General features: G+C 40.0%; 1 protein-coding gene across 5 annotated transcripts in view; it reads right to left on the bottom strand.

Moving 5' to 3' along the window:
- Positions 1-15,136, bottom strand: part of AGAP1 (ArfGAP with GTPase domain, ankyrin repeat and PH domain 1) — a 641,433-nt gene that overhangs the window by 216,318 nt on the left and 409,979 nt on the right. For all 5 annotated transcript variants that reach the window (XM_034785592.1, XM_034785589.1, XM_034785590.1 and 2 more), the window contains one exon: positions 652-756. In XM_034785592.1, the coding sequence (XP_034641483.1) occupies positions 652-756 (105 nt within the window). The remainder of the gene's footprint in view (positions 1-651; positions 757-15,136) is intronic.

Below are 15,136 nucleotides of genomic sequence, written 5' to 3' on the forward strand. Positions count from 1 at the left end.
CTCCACTCTTTTCAGGTAGCTAGTGCTCACAGGAGCGGAGTGCTAGCACTGTGCAGCGACCAAGTTCTCCCAGACAGTTGTGACTGTGGATTGTGTTGGGGGGGGGCCTTAAGGGAGGCGAGGTGCCTCATGCTTTCACCCCTTCTTGATGCAAGATCGGTGCAATAGTGTCTTCCACATAAGGTATTTTAATTGTGTATGTGAAAATTCCACAGTAATTTAAAATTAAAAAGGTGATAATTTTTTTTTAAAATGCCACCATCACTGCTACCCAGGAAACACATAAGCTATAGAAAGCTTAAAAAATACATTCTTATTTACTGCATTCAAATCACCTTTCCAAGTCAAAAAGCGTCATCTCTTAAAATCCTGATATTTACAGCCATTCCTGCAAGTCTAGAAGAAGCCCAACATGAAATAAACTCTTCCATCTACTGAACAACTAGTAAACTGCATAAAGGAAGGTTATCTAGGTTGTATATGTGATCACACTATGGAATTTTAGCTCCAGTGTGCCCTCAGGTTCATACTTCAGGATTTTTTCCCACCAGAGACAGGGTATTTTTGTCAAACCCTGTCCAGATGAACCTGCTAACAGTATCTGATCTGTGGTCTGACAAGTGCTGACTGCAAAGAGTGTGGCATACTTACATGTAAACTGGGATGATAGGTCAGTACACCGTTGTCACACAACGTAACGTATTTCTTCTTCCACTCTTTATTCAATGACTTGCCACTTCGCTTTAGCAGCACACCCTGTTAGAGAGGAGGAAAGGGAAAAAGGCAGAGAAAGGAATTAAACATGATCTTTTGCAAATGCATAGCCATTCAAAGGCAAGGGCAGCAGAGACTTATAACATATTAACTAACATTTTAGTACTGTGTTTCCCTACAAGCTTCTCCATCTCTTCATTTTGTTTCTCCCTTCTCTTTCTGCCAAAATATATCGAATGGCAGGTATCAGCAGCCCCAGTAGTAGTAGAGTAGTAGCTCTTCAATAAAGCAGGTTAGCCCAACAAAATATGGTCTGTGTCAATATTTGCTCTGTCCACTAGGGCTATCATGAGAAGCTTTTGTACCCACGAAAGCTTATGCTCCAATACTTCTGTTAGTCTTAAAGGTGCCACAGGACCCTCTGTTGCTTTATACCTCCCTTGGAATTTATATTTTAATGGTGGCGCTCAGTCAGATTTATAGCCATAACAATAAACTTTAAGTTGAGCAAAGATCAAACACCTAGTACACTTGTGGGCACTATAAAATAAATGATAAATAATAAATTTCTGTCTGAATAGATTTTCCATGCAATTATGGATTCTAGTGTTTTTAGAGTGTGGCTCCTGGATTCCTTTATGTCAACTGCTATTTGTAGATTCTTCTGCTGTATCTGAGCTCAGCCGCAGCATGGGCACGGAAAGGCAGCAGTTAGCATTTGATTGTTTCTGCTTGAACACTCATTCTACTAATTTGTGCAGCTTTCTCTCCCTTTCCCAAGCAATGGCACTGCACAGAAATTCTTCCAGTTACTTATAATCCTAGCAAGGAGAAGCACTACTAATGCAGGTGACAGCAGGAGAGACCCTTACAAGGAAATAAAGCTAAAGCAGGTTGTGGGGGGAGATCTTGAGAGTGCAATCTTGAGTAATCCAGAGGGGAACATTGGAAGAAGATGGATGGAAGGATAACCTGGGAGTCATGGAGTGAGAGAGAGAGAGAGGGAAGAGGTCAAGTTTTGTTTTTCTAGGGAGTAGAAGGGAAAATAAAAGCAGCAAAACAGGAAGTAATTTACCACAGCAGTGGGAAGAGATGATTGAACAATGAATTAAGATGTAAAACTACTGAAAATACACAAAAACATTGGCGAGGAAAGGAACCAAAATAAAAAGGAAACTCGACAGAAAAGGTCTGTAAGGAAGTCCAGATGCAGACAAAACTAAATTGGAATTTATGAAAAACTGGAACATAGGAAAAATACAGAAGGAAGGGCAAGAAAACAAAACCATGAGAAAAAACTAAATATTTTTATGTATTTGATCGTTTTTAATTACTACCAACCTAACTCATGAAACATATGGTGTCATTTCATGTTCACTAAGGAAGTGGTCTCACCCTGTGGACATTTCCCCCCAACATTACACTATACATTGACTGGTTAGGGCGTTGAGAGACAGGAAACCAAGTTCACAGATAGAGTGATTTCATTAGACAAACATAATTTTTAATACACATAATTAATTTCAATTAATCACTTGGTTCTCCCATTCCAGTTATGCCCATGCTGAAATATAGTTTACATTTATATTGGTAATTGTAACACTCAAAAGGAAAAGGACCAAAACACTGAACTTATACTAAACATGTAAGTGGAACTTGCAACTTTCAATAACTAGCACTAACAACTAAAAGGTCTTTCATCATGAGTTTAAAAAAACTGAAACACTATGAAGATAGCCACTTTAATAAGGCATTTGATCTAAACACCTCTCAGTTGAATTTTAGTGTTTTACAAGTCATGATTTATATTTTCAAAATTCATTATCACAGTTAGATTGGCTGGAACTTCTGTGGCATTTCAGTCTATCCTGAACTAAATAAAAAGCTAAGCACATTGAAATGCACTAAGTGAATTGCCACAGTAGGCTAATCACGGTATGCCAACCAATGCTTTAGGAACAGTTTTGTCTAGGAAATTCTGATTAAAAACACAATTATAAGGCATCTCTTAATGAATGCTGCACAGTATAATTTGGTTAAGGAACATTTCAAATATCAAACTTCTATCTTCGTACCCAAGTACCATCTTGGGGACCCACAACTAGGCCTGGTCATTTTGTCCTGAGAAGTATCTGCAAATTCAATATATCCTGTGGTGTCACAGGTGCTCAACAGCATGGATCAGTTCAAACCAAAATTAGGTTCTTATGTTTAAATAAAATTAAATAATGAAGGAATAGCATTCGATATTAGTACATGGAAAAGACAGCAGGAAATAGAAAGTAAAAGGTATAATATTGCCAACTACTATGATACTGTATTTAGTACATTTTTTTAAAATGAATAAACCTAAAGCAAGCTGTGATGCATCTTACTTTTTTAGTTCAACAGCTTGCTTTATAAAATTATGTCATTTCAGACTGAGTACCAATAATACAGGGGGACAAGGGTCAGTCCTGTGCCAATGCACAATTACAACTGCTCCATTGCTTCAGAAAACCGTTTCCCTCCCCCAAACACTGACAGACATAATCCTCAACTAAATCCCCCATGCCACAATCCAGATGGATTCATAATACTCCTTTAGCAACCATGGAGATGGTTCCACAGGGGAGTCCAGGGTCCTAACTGCCCTTTACTGGAGACACTCCTTAAATAAAGGCAACAGTGACCTTTCAGAATCCACATCGGCTATGAAAGACACTGTACCCAAAAGCACACCTTAAATGACTGAAATTAGGCACAAATGTGTTGTAGTAACTTTCTGACAGTTTGGGGGTCGGTGTCTCTGTGTTGTTGGATGCAACTTCCCAGTGCTGGAGACCTCAAACTTGTAAAAATGGAACAGGGTTCTGAAGGTTCTTTTCATGGTTCTGCAAGTTTGCGGTTAATATGCCAATTACTGTCATCTCATGTAAGAGAAGTTGTTTTCTGCTATTAAAAATAAAAGCTTGCATCTGCCTTTGACTTCTATGTTTGTCTATAAGAGGTGATAAGTCATTTCACCTTTCCAGTCTTTTATTCGGCACCTAACTAAAACTGAATACCCCTAAATGTAAGATTGCACTGTTATCACTGTGCTATATAAATAAAAAAATACTTTCCAAAAGCTATTCCCCAACTGGTGCCGATATGTTTTTTCTTCATACTCTTTAATGGGAATTAAACTGTAAAGCATCACACTGGTAATTTTTTCCTTTCCACTTTCTTCAAATTTTCAGTGGGTGGAAATGCAGTTTACACATTTTTGACTGCCACTCAGCTACAGGTAAAACATTTTACTACTTTGGAGGTGCCTGTTCAAGGCAATTATAAACTCAATGAAGTGTAAGGTTGCTAATTTTGGTTGGACGTATTCCTGGAGGTTTCATCACATGACAAACTTTAATTAAAGATTAATCTTTAATTCCTGGAGACTCCAGGACAATCCTGGAGGGCTGGCAATCCTAAAAGTTCGATGATATTAAAATGTCTAAAATGCACTTGGTTCTTGCACAAAGGAGGTTTTGCTACTATCCATGTAAGAGTTAGGAAGTCCCATTTCATGGAACTGGGTGAAGTCATGACTCTGATAATCAAAATGCAAGTTACATAGCTTCATATTTTTTTTAAAAAAGGATTCCACTCTATTTTTATGTATGGTAGCGTTCTATTGAACATTATGTACATCCAACCTCCCTTGTGATGTGTCATAAACATACAGGTTAGGGTAGCATAAAATCCCTCCTTTACCTGTAAGGGGTTAAGAAGCTCAAATAACCTGGTTGGCACCTGACCAAAGGGACCAATAAGGAAAGAAGATACTTTTAAACCTGGGGGTGGAGGAGGGAGGTTTTGTTTGTGCTCTTTTTGTTCCCTCTGGAGACAGAGAAAGAGAGCGAGAGAGACCAAGCAGGTAGCCCAGCTTCTACTGAAATGATACAGCTAAGATTACAGAAATTGTAAGTAATAGCAAGGAAATGCGTTAGAGTATCTTTTGTTTTAGCTTGTGAATTTTCCCTATGCTAAGAGGGAAGTTTATTCCTGTTTTTGTAACTTTGAAGTTGAGCCTAGAGGGGAATCCTCTGTGTTTTAAATCTTTTTATTACCCTGTAAAATTACCTTCCCCCCTGATTTTACAGAGGTGCTGCTTTTACTTTTTTCTTTATAATAAAGTTCTTCTTTTAAGAACCTGATTGGTTTTTAGTGTCCTAAAAACCCAAGGGTCTGGTCTGTGCTCACTTTGTTAACCTACTGGTTGGTATATTATTCTCAAGCCTCCCCAGGAAAGAGGGTGATGGGGCCTGAGGGGATATTTTGGGGAAATAGGAACTCCAAGTAGTCCTTTTCCTGAATCTTTGTCTAAATCACTTGGTGGTGGCAGCAATACCATCCAAGGAAAGGATTTGTGCTCTGGGGAAGTTTTTAACCTAAGTTGGTGGAATATAAGCTTAGGGGGTCTTTCATGCGGGTCCCCACAACTGTACCTCAGAGTTCAGAGTGGAGAGGGAACCCTAACATGATGTGATTTGTTTCTGTTGTTGTTTTAACTATTTGAGTTAACTGACTAAAGAAGTATTTATAGCTAGTGTCAGCCATTCACTCCATCAGTCCAAACATAAAATACTTCACAAGATATATTTGGCACTCAAAACACAGTAGAACAATTAATACTGCTTCATTTAAGGATGGAAAATGAACCTCCAACTCTACTCTGGATCAGAACATTCCCAAAGTCTGAGGTGGAACAGATCTGGGGTTCTAGTTCAGACTCATGCCTAGTACAGCGGTAATAACTTCAGAAGTAATTCATATCGCCACATTATTTGCAGTATTCTCTTCATTAAGCATAGAGAGTCCAGGGTAAAATTACCCTCTGGCAAAGGCTAAATTGTAAAGATTTTAATAGTCAGTGTACACACAAAGTAAGTTAATTTCAACACAAGGTTATTAATATCCCCATGAAAAACAGGATTCTCAACATTAAAAACACCAGTTGAAAATATGGAATTAAACATCACTTGTACGTAGCTGTAGTTAAGGGGACTTTGGTTTTACTGAAAGAAGGGCCTGCTTAATCTCCTGCCCCAACTTTTTCAGACTGAGGGCCAGTGCTATGTACTATTTCTAAAAGATCAAGGGGCTGCAATCAATACTTTGGCCAAGATTCTCTTGTTTTTCCTGTTCTGATCGATTCACTTTGTTCAGGTGGTGTATAGGGAGTGGAAACAACCCATAATTCCCCAGTAAAGGATTGGCTCAGTAAATGCAGAGTCATCATAGGTGGCTCCTATACCTTCCTCCCTCAGTCCAGGGTGAAGAGATATGCAGGGGGCCAGGCGGGAGAGTGGCTGGAACACTGCTGATAGACCTTCTTTGGAGATCAAAGTCAGGCAGCACAAGCTAAAGCAATTCCAAGGTCCAATTCCTGGACTGAGGGAGGAAGGTATAGGAGCCACCTATGATGACTCTGCATTTGTTAGTCTCTAAGGTGCCACAAGTACTCCTGTTCTTTTTGCGGATACAGACTAATATGGCTGCTACCCCGAAACCTTTAAAATCATGCTATATGAGAATCAGGGAACTGTTTTTCAGCTTCTCCTCCTTTTCTCCTCACCTAGGCTATCCCAGGTGGCTGAGAAGGGGAAGTCATCTTTTGCTAGCCATTCCCTTAGTTTAAGGCAGATCCTGTTTAGTTCCTGTGCTCTCCTGGGGCTCTCCCAGCCAGGAGGGAAGCAGGCAATGGTGCAGCTAGAGCTTATTCTCTCCTCCTCTCCAGGCATACGTCCGTGGGGAAGGTACTCAGCTGCAGAAGAGAAGGGACACAGTAACTGCTCAGAATGCTCCTGAGGGTACGACTACTTCGGGATGAAAACCCACGGCTGGCCCAGCTCAGCTGACTCAAGCTGGCGGGGCTCAAACTCCACGGCTGAAAAACTGCCATGTAGATGTTTGGGCTTGGCCTGAAGCCCAAGCTCTGGGACTCTGCGAGGCTGGAGGGTCTCAAGAGCTTGGGCTCCAGCCTGAGCCTAAACACAGCAATGTTTAGCCCAAGACCTGCGAGCCCAAATCAGCTGACACAGGCCAGCTCTGGGTTTTTTATCCCCATGTAGACATACCCTGAGACTGCAGAATCCCCTAACTCCTCCCCATCGTGCCAAAGCTGATTCAGACCCTTCTGGTTAAAAGTGACAGGGTGACACTCAGGAAGCACATTTTCTATTCTTTAATACATACATAAAAATACACAGTTTCTTAACACAATTGTCCTCAAGGGCCACAATTAGAATCTGGAGAGCCACAGATTGGACACCACTGTTGTAGCCCCTGTGCAAGTGCATGTTAGGCAGTAGACAGTGGAAGGAAGAGAGATTACATTACAGCCCCCCTGCATCATCTCCTCTAATGCAGTGTTTCTCAACGGCCAGTCCATGGCCCGGCGCCAGTCCCTGAGATCTCCCTGACCTCATTTTCCACATCAGAGCAAGACATAAAAATTTTATTTTCATTTCTTCCATACTCCTCAGATGCATAACAGAATTGGTTCCCCCTTGCAGAGAGGCAAAAAGAGAACTGGATGAATCACTTCAATTCACTCTTTACTCTGAAATGTATAGAAACATCAGGCAGGAAAACAATGGGAAAAAATGGAAGGGAGGTTTTTAATTGTTGAATACAGGGGACATCAGCCCAGGAAATCAGACTATAAAGGGCAGGTAGGAAAGTGTATACAAACCTACTTCCTGCTCCACTAAGTTAAAAGCACTGTTCAAAATTATCATCATCTTGATCAAAAAGCAATTATGCAGTCACCATTTTAACACAATGTTTAATCGAGCAAAAATGTAAACATATCTATTTTTCTAATGTAAGAGAGCCACTCTGTCTGTGACAACCCTGCAGAATGGTCTTGAGAAATGTGCTGAGCCTAAGAGTTAAGAATAGCTAAAAAACACCATAAACTGGATTTAAAATATAGATACACTACACAAAGCAAGAAATAGACTTTGTTTTTAAAAAGTCCTTCAGCTCACTCCACTTTCAAGTGGTGCTTACCACTAAGATCTACTAGTGTACATGCAGTACATTATAAAGTCACGTTTTATCCTCAGGCCATTCAACTAAGGGACATACCCGATCTAAATAAATAATAATTTCTAGCCCTCAAATCTCTCCAAGATATCACTTTTTGTTTATTAAAAAAGTCTGTTCCAAAAACTCTCATTGACCAGATAATATCATTTCATCTGACAATTGATCCATGCACATACTTCAGTTTTGTACTTTCCTCTATCTCGACAATTTTAGCAGTCCAATTAAAGCATGGATGACCCAAGCCTCAATACTTTCAGATTTTAACACCTACAATTTGCTCACCAACTATGAAAAGAATTTAACACTTCAAATTAAATTTTATCACCTTCCCCAAAAACTGTGGTGGATTTAATACTGGGATACTTCGTATTTACAGTATTTAATACCAGATCATGTTTTGTGTGGTTTTAATGAGCTACAAGAAAAATGCTTTGATTTGAGTGTACACACTTCATTGCTTAGTTTTTGCTCAAGGAACTTTCTCATCATGCAAAAAAACAGAGGAACTGTCTGTCTGTATTGCAATCTCTTTATTAGTAATGTGTATTCTGCATCTAGTCCCAGGAGGTCATTGCAAGCCAAAAGCAATGTTAAGTGTACAAGCTTTAAATAACTTACAAAGTTAATGTAATGAATGTAAGTGTTATCTGAAATCTATCACTCAGTGGCTTGCTGTAGCCCCAAGCTGTGATAAAACACTGCTCATAAATTTATATTAAAACTCTGTTCAATAGCAATTATTTACCAACAAAGATTTATTGATTGCATTTGCTGTTAGAGATCGGGGCCCTAACTGCGCCAATCAGCTGGTGTTGTTGAGCTTCAAGGCACCAAGGGATGCTACAGACCACTGTCAGGTTTGGCATCCTGATCATTATGGCAACACGAGGAACAGTTAATGACAAGACTCCCGTGTGGGATCGATTGCACATAAGGTGGTGGGCTGAAACTCTAGGGACTAGTATGTATTCTAAAAGCCAGCTCAGTTTAAATATCTAGTTAACAATTAAATTTAGAAATTACGAATCCTTTGCCTTGGGCAACAATCCTTACCTGCTTAAGCAGCTTTAAATGAAAGCGAATGAAGAAACCACCATGAATTTGTTTAAGGTTAATGTGTGTTCTGGGTTCTACATAGTGGGGCTGTATGTACTATACACAAGGCTGTGTAAATAACTCTCCATTTCCTACATTTTTTCATTCTTACACAATAAAACCATTTAAACAATCTTTTGTTGAAAAAGCTACAGATGTTTAATATTGCCTTTGTGTCCTTATTTTACAGGAACTTATAAACTGTTGCTTTTGGTTATGGAGGCAGGCAGAGGAGAGTTATGGGACTCCGTGAGGCTTACAGATGCCAAAATTAATATATGAGCAAAAATACACCTCAATTTTTTGTTACTCCTTAAAACAAAGGTTCTAGTCTTACTACACTTTTCAACTGATATTTGATGCACTGACTTTTTTTTTTTTTTTTTAAATGAAGAGGACTTTCAGAAAGATTTGATTTTTCTTACAACGGTGAGCTAAAATCAAGGAGTGAAATCCTGGCCAGACTGAAGTCAGTGGCAAAGCTCCCATTGACTTCAGTGGAGCCAGAATTTCACCCAAGGTGTCCATCTTGAGAAGAAAATATTTATATATATTTGTTTCTATTCGCCTTCTGTTGTTTTGACAGACTGAAACATGTCATCTTTCACTTAATCATAAATTGCATAAATCCTTAATTTCCCACAGAGCTCTCCAGTTCGTCAGTAGCTATTGTAATTAGCAGCTAACAGTGCTAAGTATTTCCCATGGCCATGTAATCTGCATACTATTTACAAGGAAAACCACATTTTTTAAAAAAATAGTCCTGAGTCAATTTTCGCAGACAAGTTCACAAACATCTGTTGTATGTGAATTTTGGTCAATAAAGCATCCGCTTCCTTCCAAATCCATTAGTGTTGTAAACAGTCAGGCAAACCCTGCAGTTCCCACAATAGATCACATAAGATGGCCTGTGAAGTCTTGTGATCTCTTATACTAACTGTACTGCAAATGTCTGTTTTGTCCAACTCAGCAAGAGAAAACGTCTTAACCCGTAATTCTTGCTCTCAGAAACGCTAATGATAATAGATCTCCAATTCTCCCCATGCTTCCAGTGTGTGACTGGCGATAACTACAGTTCTATAAATATTAAACCATCTCACCAGCAAGCAGCATGCGCATGTGTGCCTGCTAAGGTGATGGTAGTGGCCCCTGCTACCTCTAAGCATCAGTTCATCTGAGGAAAAAGGTGAAAAAATGTTCAAAATGTATTCCTAACTTTGAGGGGAAAGAAAGGTGTATGTGTGGATATCTATCATTGCAACATATCTGCTATGTACAACTACAGGTAAGAGTCTTTCTATTCTACAGAATTTAATTATAATGAAATCTCTGTTCCTAGAAACTGATGGTAGGATTAGTCTAAATTTTGGAGTACTATCCAGGAAGCAAAAGAAGTTAACACAGCAGGGAAACTGTAAAAAAACAAAAACAAGCTTCAAAGTAACAGAAGGGTGTGATAGCCAGTGCCAACATAATTAATAAAAAACAGAGCGGTAGGATAAAGAAAAATGAACTATAGCACAATCCTTGGCTAAATAAATATACCTAGAGAATGGGAAAGTTGGGGCATTTGTAACTCAGAAGTTCCATAACACTGCTAACATATATTTAGTTGTACTGCTACAGCTGTGGAGCTGTAAACTCTCCTCTGTAGCTGCTCTATGCCAGCGGGAGAGAAAGCTCTCCAGACGGCATAATTAAACCACCCCCAACATAGTGCTGTCCACAGTGGCACTTTTGTTGGTAAAGCTTTTGTCGGTCAGGGGTATGGTTTTTTGCCAGGAATCAATTTTTCCACTGAAAATACCTAAGCTCGGAGAAACAACATGGTTCACTGGAGGTTTGATCAAATTTGAAAAAACAACATTAAGCTCCAAAGGATTCATAATAGTTTTTTTTTTAATGCATTAAGAACCCAGAGACTCTGATAATCAGGGGTCTGAACAGGAGCTGGTCTACCTACACCATGTCATGAAAAGATCACCCCTAGGAATGAAGTATGGAGTTCACACCATGGTAATACCCTACCTCACAAGTCATCCCATTTAAAAAGTGATAGAACCTTGGTTCCAGCCAAGGGCAAGCTACACTCAAGTACAGGACTCAAGGAGGGCAGCAGATACACCATCTTTCCATCACTTCTGATCCCAGGATTGGCTCCTGGAGTAACTTAGAGCAGCTGCTACCAGTTGGTAATGGGCCAATAGTGGGCCATCAAGCAGCATGGGATTGTGTGATCATCAGGTCCCACAGCCACATCACCTCTTGCTCCCAGATGTTCCTTCCATTAGCAGGACCACAACAAATAAGTAGGAGCTGGCTATGCCATTCTATGCTACCCAAGGATTCCCTAATGAAAGGACAGTGACTGAGGATTAAGATCTGACCTAAACCCTGGCCAATAATGAGTAACAAGGTTCACGGAACATTCTTCTCTTGGGGAGGACCTTTGCTACCAGAAAGGATGGTGAAAAAGTGTACGAGAGCGTATCTATCACCATGGGCTATGTATGTTTTGTGCATGTGAACTCAGAAAAATGATATCTTTCTGCTCAGATATATGCCAAACAGATCAATCTTAGGTGTTTTCCACATGAGAAAGATTTGCTACTTATCCCTTCTAATATTGGTAGCACATGTAAAGACCTGTTACTGACCAGGTGAGCACAGCTGTGACCGTGTTTTCTTTTCCTGCCAAGTCAGTAACAAGCAGCAACATTTTGTGAGACACTGCCCAGTTCCACCTCTGCAGGGCATTCTGTCACAGGAAGAAAGTCTTTTGCTACTTGTTGGTGGATAAGATAGCCTTATTGTCCACTTGAATTACAGCCATCTTTTTGGATAACAGGCCTCTGACAGACTGAAGTGTACACAGCTGCTGCCCCCACCCCTCTGAAGAAACCAAGTCCCTTGAAAGCCAAACCACTGTGACTGAGCTCCCTATCCCAGGGTGGACGCATCCGTAGTTACAGTTCAGAGCAGAATAAATTCGGAAGCCTCATTAGATTGTAAGTGGCCTCTGGACTTTGACCAGGCCACTGCATCTAACAGGGAGTCTGTCACCCAGATCCAGTGTAAGATTATGTATTGCTCCCCAAACAGAGAATAGAGCAAGAAGGTGGATGCATCAGTAGGTGGATGCACATTGTCTTTATGTGCATGGAAGCACACATCAGGTCCAAAAAGCATAGGGAGTAGCCTTTCTCTAGCAGAGGTAGAATTTCTCCCATACATATCATTTTGAACTTAACTCTAGTTACCACTAGTTGAAAGCTGTGAGATCTAGGCCTGAAATTCTGATTATCAGGAATTACCAAGAGTACAAATATTTTCCTTGTCTGGTGACATGGGATGAAGGACACTACATGCCAGGCAAGACTGGCTTTTTCTGCAGAATGTCTACCTAATATTGCTGTATTTCAGAGACTTTTCAAGACACCTGTGCCTGAGTTGATTCGGTTAATCCAAGATAGATATCTTACAATCTCCTTTCCATAGGGAGATCACACAGGGCTGATAGATGCAGGCTACAGCTTGGAGTTTTCAAGCCCTTGAAGCATAATGTAAGTACTGAGCACCCTTGAAACTGAACCTAGAAGTTTGAATTCTCTCATGGTGATGCCGTCTTGTCTTATCTACAAAAGGAAATGGTGTAAGGTTCGCTTACTGACCTTCATGTTGAACACAGACAATTCTCAATATAAGAATCTCTGCCTACTGGAATCCTGGTACTTGAAATCATGCTGAATTGTGGGACTTGCTAGTTTTACCTCTGGTCATAGTCATCTCTACTAAACTATAGGAGGGAGAGTGACAAGAAATCATTGTACGGGGAACCAAAAGAGGTGGGTTGGTATCAGAGGTGCAACAATATCCTCTTCAGCTGGCTGAGAGGATGCTTCCTTATTTTTAAGGCAAAAAGGCTTCTATGCAACAGCAGATTAAGGCAACTCCTCTACTGTCGGCAGTGAAATAGGAACTGATGGCTAAAGGCAGTAGGTACTGCTGTAACTCTACTATAGGTGCACACAATGCTCTGAGCTGATAGTAACAGTTTTATAACCCTAAAACTATAGGAATTACCACCAGCCACATGCTGGTAGTACAGTGGGCAATGCACGGTATAATAATGACTGTACCTTCTGAAGGAAGTAGAAATACTATAATTTTTGTGAGAACTCTTAAACACTCCTGTGATGACAGCATTATGATAAATGAATACCCATCTAGTACACTATCCTTGCTCATCATTACTTTTACTATTGAAGGCTTTGTATCAATTGCATATTATATTCTGATGCAGTTATTACCTGTGATTTCTGTTTTATTTACATTCATTTTTAAAATTTTACTCATTTTTAAAAAGGAACCATGCATCCCTTGATATGAATAGCCATTAACTAGTCTAGTCTAGGCATGTCACCAAGCAATTCAACATTTTTATTCTGCCTTACCGTAAACAGAGGTCTGTTGTCTTTCACCGTTTATTCCCATTTATCCTGCATTGTAGAAATCACAGCCTTTAATAATCAAAAGTTGATTAACCCTTTGGCATTGGCAGTTGTAGTTTCCTTGAGACCACCGTGAGTGCTCATGCAAAATGCATTGCAATACAAATCATTAACTTAGTGTTGGGGAAACCAGAGGGCTGATACCAAGGGATCTAAGTCAGAAGTACAGAAGCCAGCAGCTATCAGCTCTGTTTGAACAATACTTCTTGCTGTGGCCACTGTATCATGCACGGACTTCGAACTATATTGGACAAATGATGTGGCCCCAGTATAAACAAAACATCAATGAAACAGTGTTACTTAAAAGTAAAATAAACAAACATTGCGAACTGACAGCATACACAACTATTACAATGTTACATACTGAATATAGGAATGGCCCTACCATGACATAACAGCTGCAAAGTAAGCTGTGCAGTCAAGACAACAGACCAATTTTTCTTCAAGAGATAAAGGCAATAAGGAAAAAATCAAAAGTGACCATTATGCAGACATCTTAACACCAAGGTGGGCACTACAGCTACTGTAACTCCATTCCCTGCTCCATGAAATTCTCTTTATTGCATTTGTATAAAGTGAGGTATATAGGGAAGGGAGTAGGTTGGTGGAAGGAAGCCCTGTCAGGCTCAAAAACAGATTTTAACTTTCCATCCTGATCTAAAGTGTTTCCATAGAAACATTAGGAAGATCACTTAACAGAGACTTTTTTTTTTTTGGGTAGACATGTTTGGTACCATACCCCTCCCCTGGACAGCCTATTATTTCACAAATGGATACTTTCTGCTGCTTGGTTTGTGCAAGCTTCGATGGGGGGAGGGGGAGAGAAAAAGAATACTGGATCTTTAACCAGTTCCCTTGTGGCCCCCTCCTTTTTCTGTTGGTAATATTTCTGTCATTCTGCCAGGGTGTATGGTACAAAGGGTTACACTTTAATTGAGCTGTCAGCATCTCCAACAATCCTATAAAACTCCGATTATGCACGGCAGGGTTAGTGACACACTTGTTATTGTGGATGCCCTATTTGCTAAACCCGAACCCTCCCCTCACAGGTCACATAACCCAAGCGACCTTCCTGTCATTAGCCGCGTCTATTCCTACCTCACTGCTGTGAAAATCACACAAGCGAAGGCTTCAAAGCCCTTGCCAGGACTGAATTCGACCAGGAGCTAATCACCCACAAATCCAGCTCAAATGGCAATAATTGGCTAAACTGCTCACCTCTCCAGAGCTCAGCAGTAATTTGGGATAATAAAGAAAAGAATTATTCAGCTAACTGCCCTGAAATGTATGCTTTGTGACCGACACACTTCACATTTTAATAATGATGGACACAAAATCCAATTTAATACAGCATCTACTGAATAACAAAACCAGGAACATTGATGGAGAAAAGGAAGATTTTTTTAAAATTGTGGTCCATATTCTTGTGAAGAAAGGGTTCACACTTCATGTTGTGAAGTTTTGGGACCAAAAAGGTCTCCATGAGCAACCCTCAGAAACTCTGAACTATGAGGAGATTTTTTTAAATAAAAGAAGTGTTCCATGTTAAAAAATCTTTTCATTGAGCTGCTGTATATTTGGCCCTTAATCCTTTGCAAGAGGATAGGGAGAAAGGGGGGGGAGGGGCGGATGAATCTCTTTCCTAGGGCTGACAGGTACCTTCTTGATTGTTCTAGTTAATATTATCTCTGATTGCCTCGTTTTTCTTTCCTTTCACCCTGTCCCTCTCTTGTCACAGGATC

This window comes from Trachemys scripta, chromosome 11 (genome assembly GCF_013100865.1).
Source record: "Trachemys scripta elegans isolate TJP31775 chromosome 11, CAS_Tse_1.0, whole genome shotgun sequence".
NCBI classification, from domain to species: domain Eukaryota; kingdom Metazoa; phylum Chordata; order Testudines; family Emydidae; genus Trachemys; species Trachemys scripta.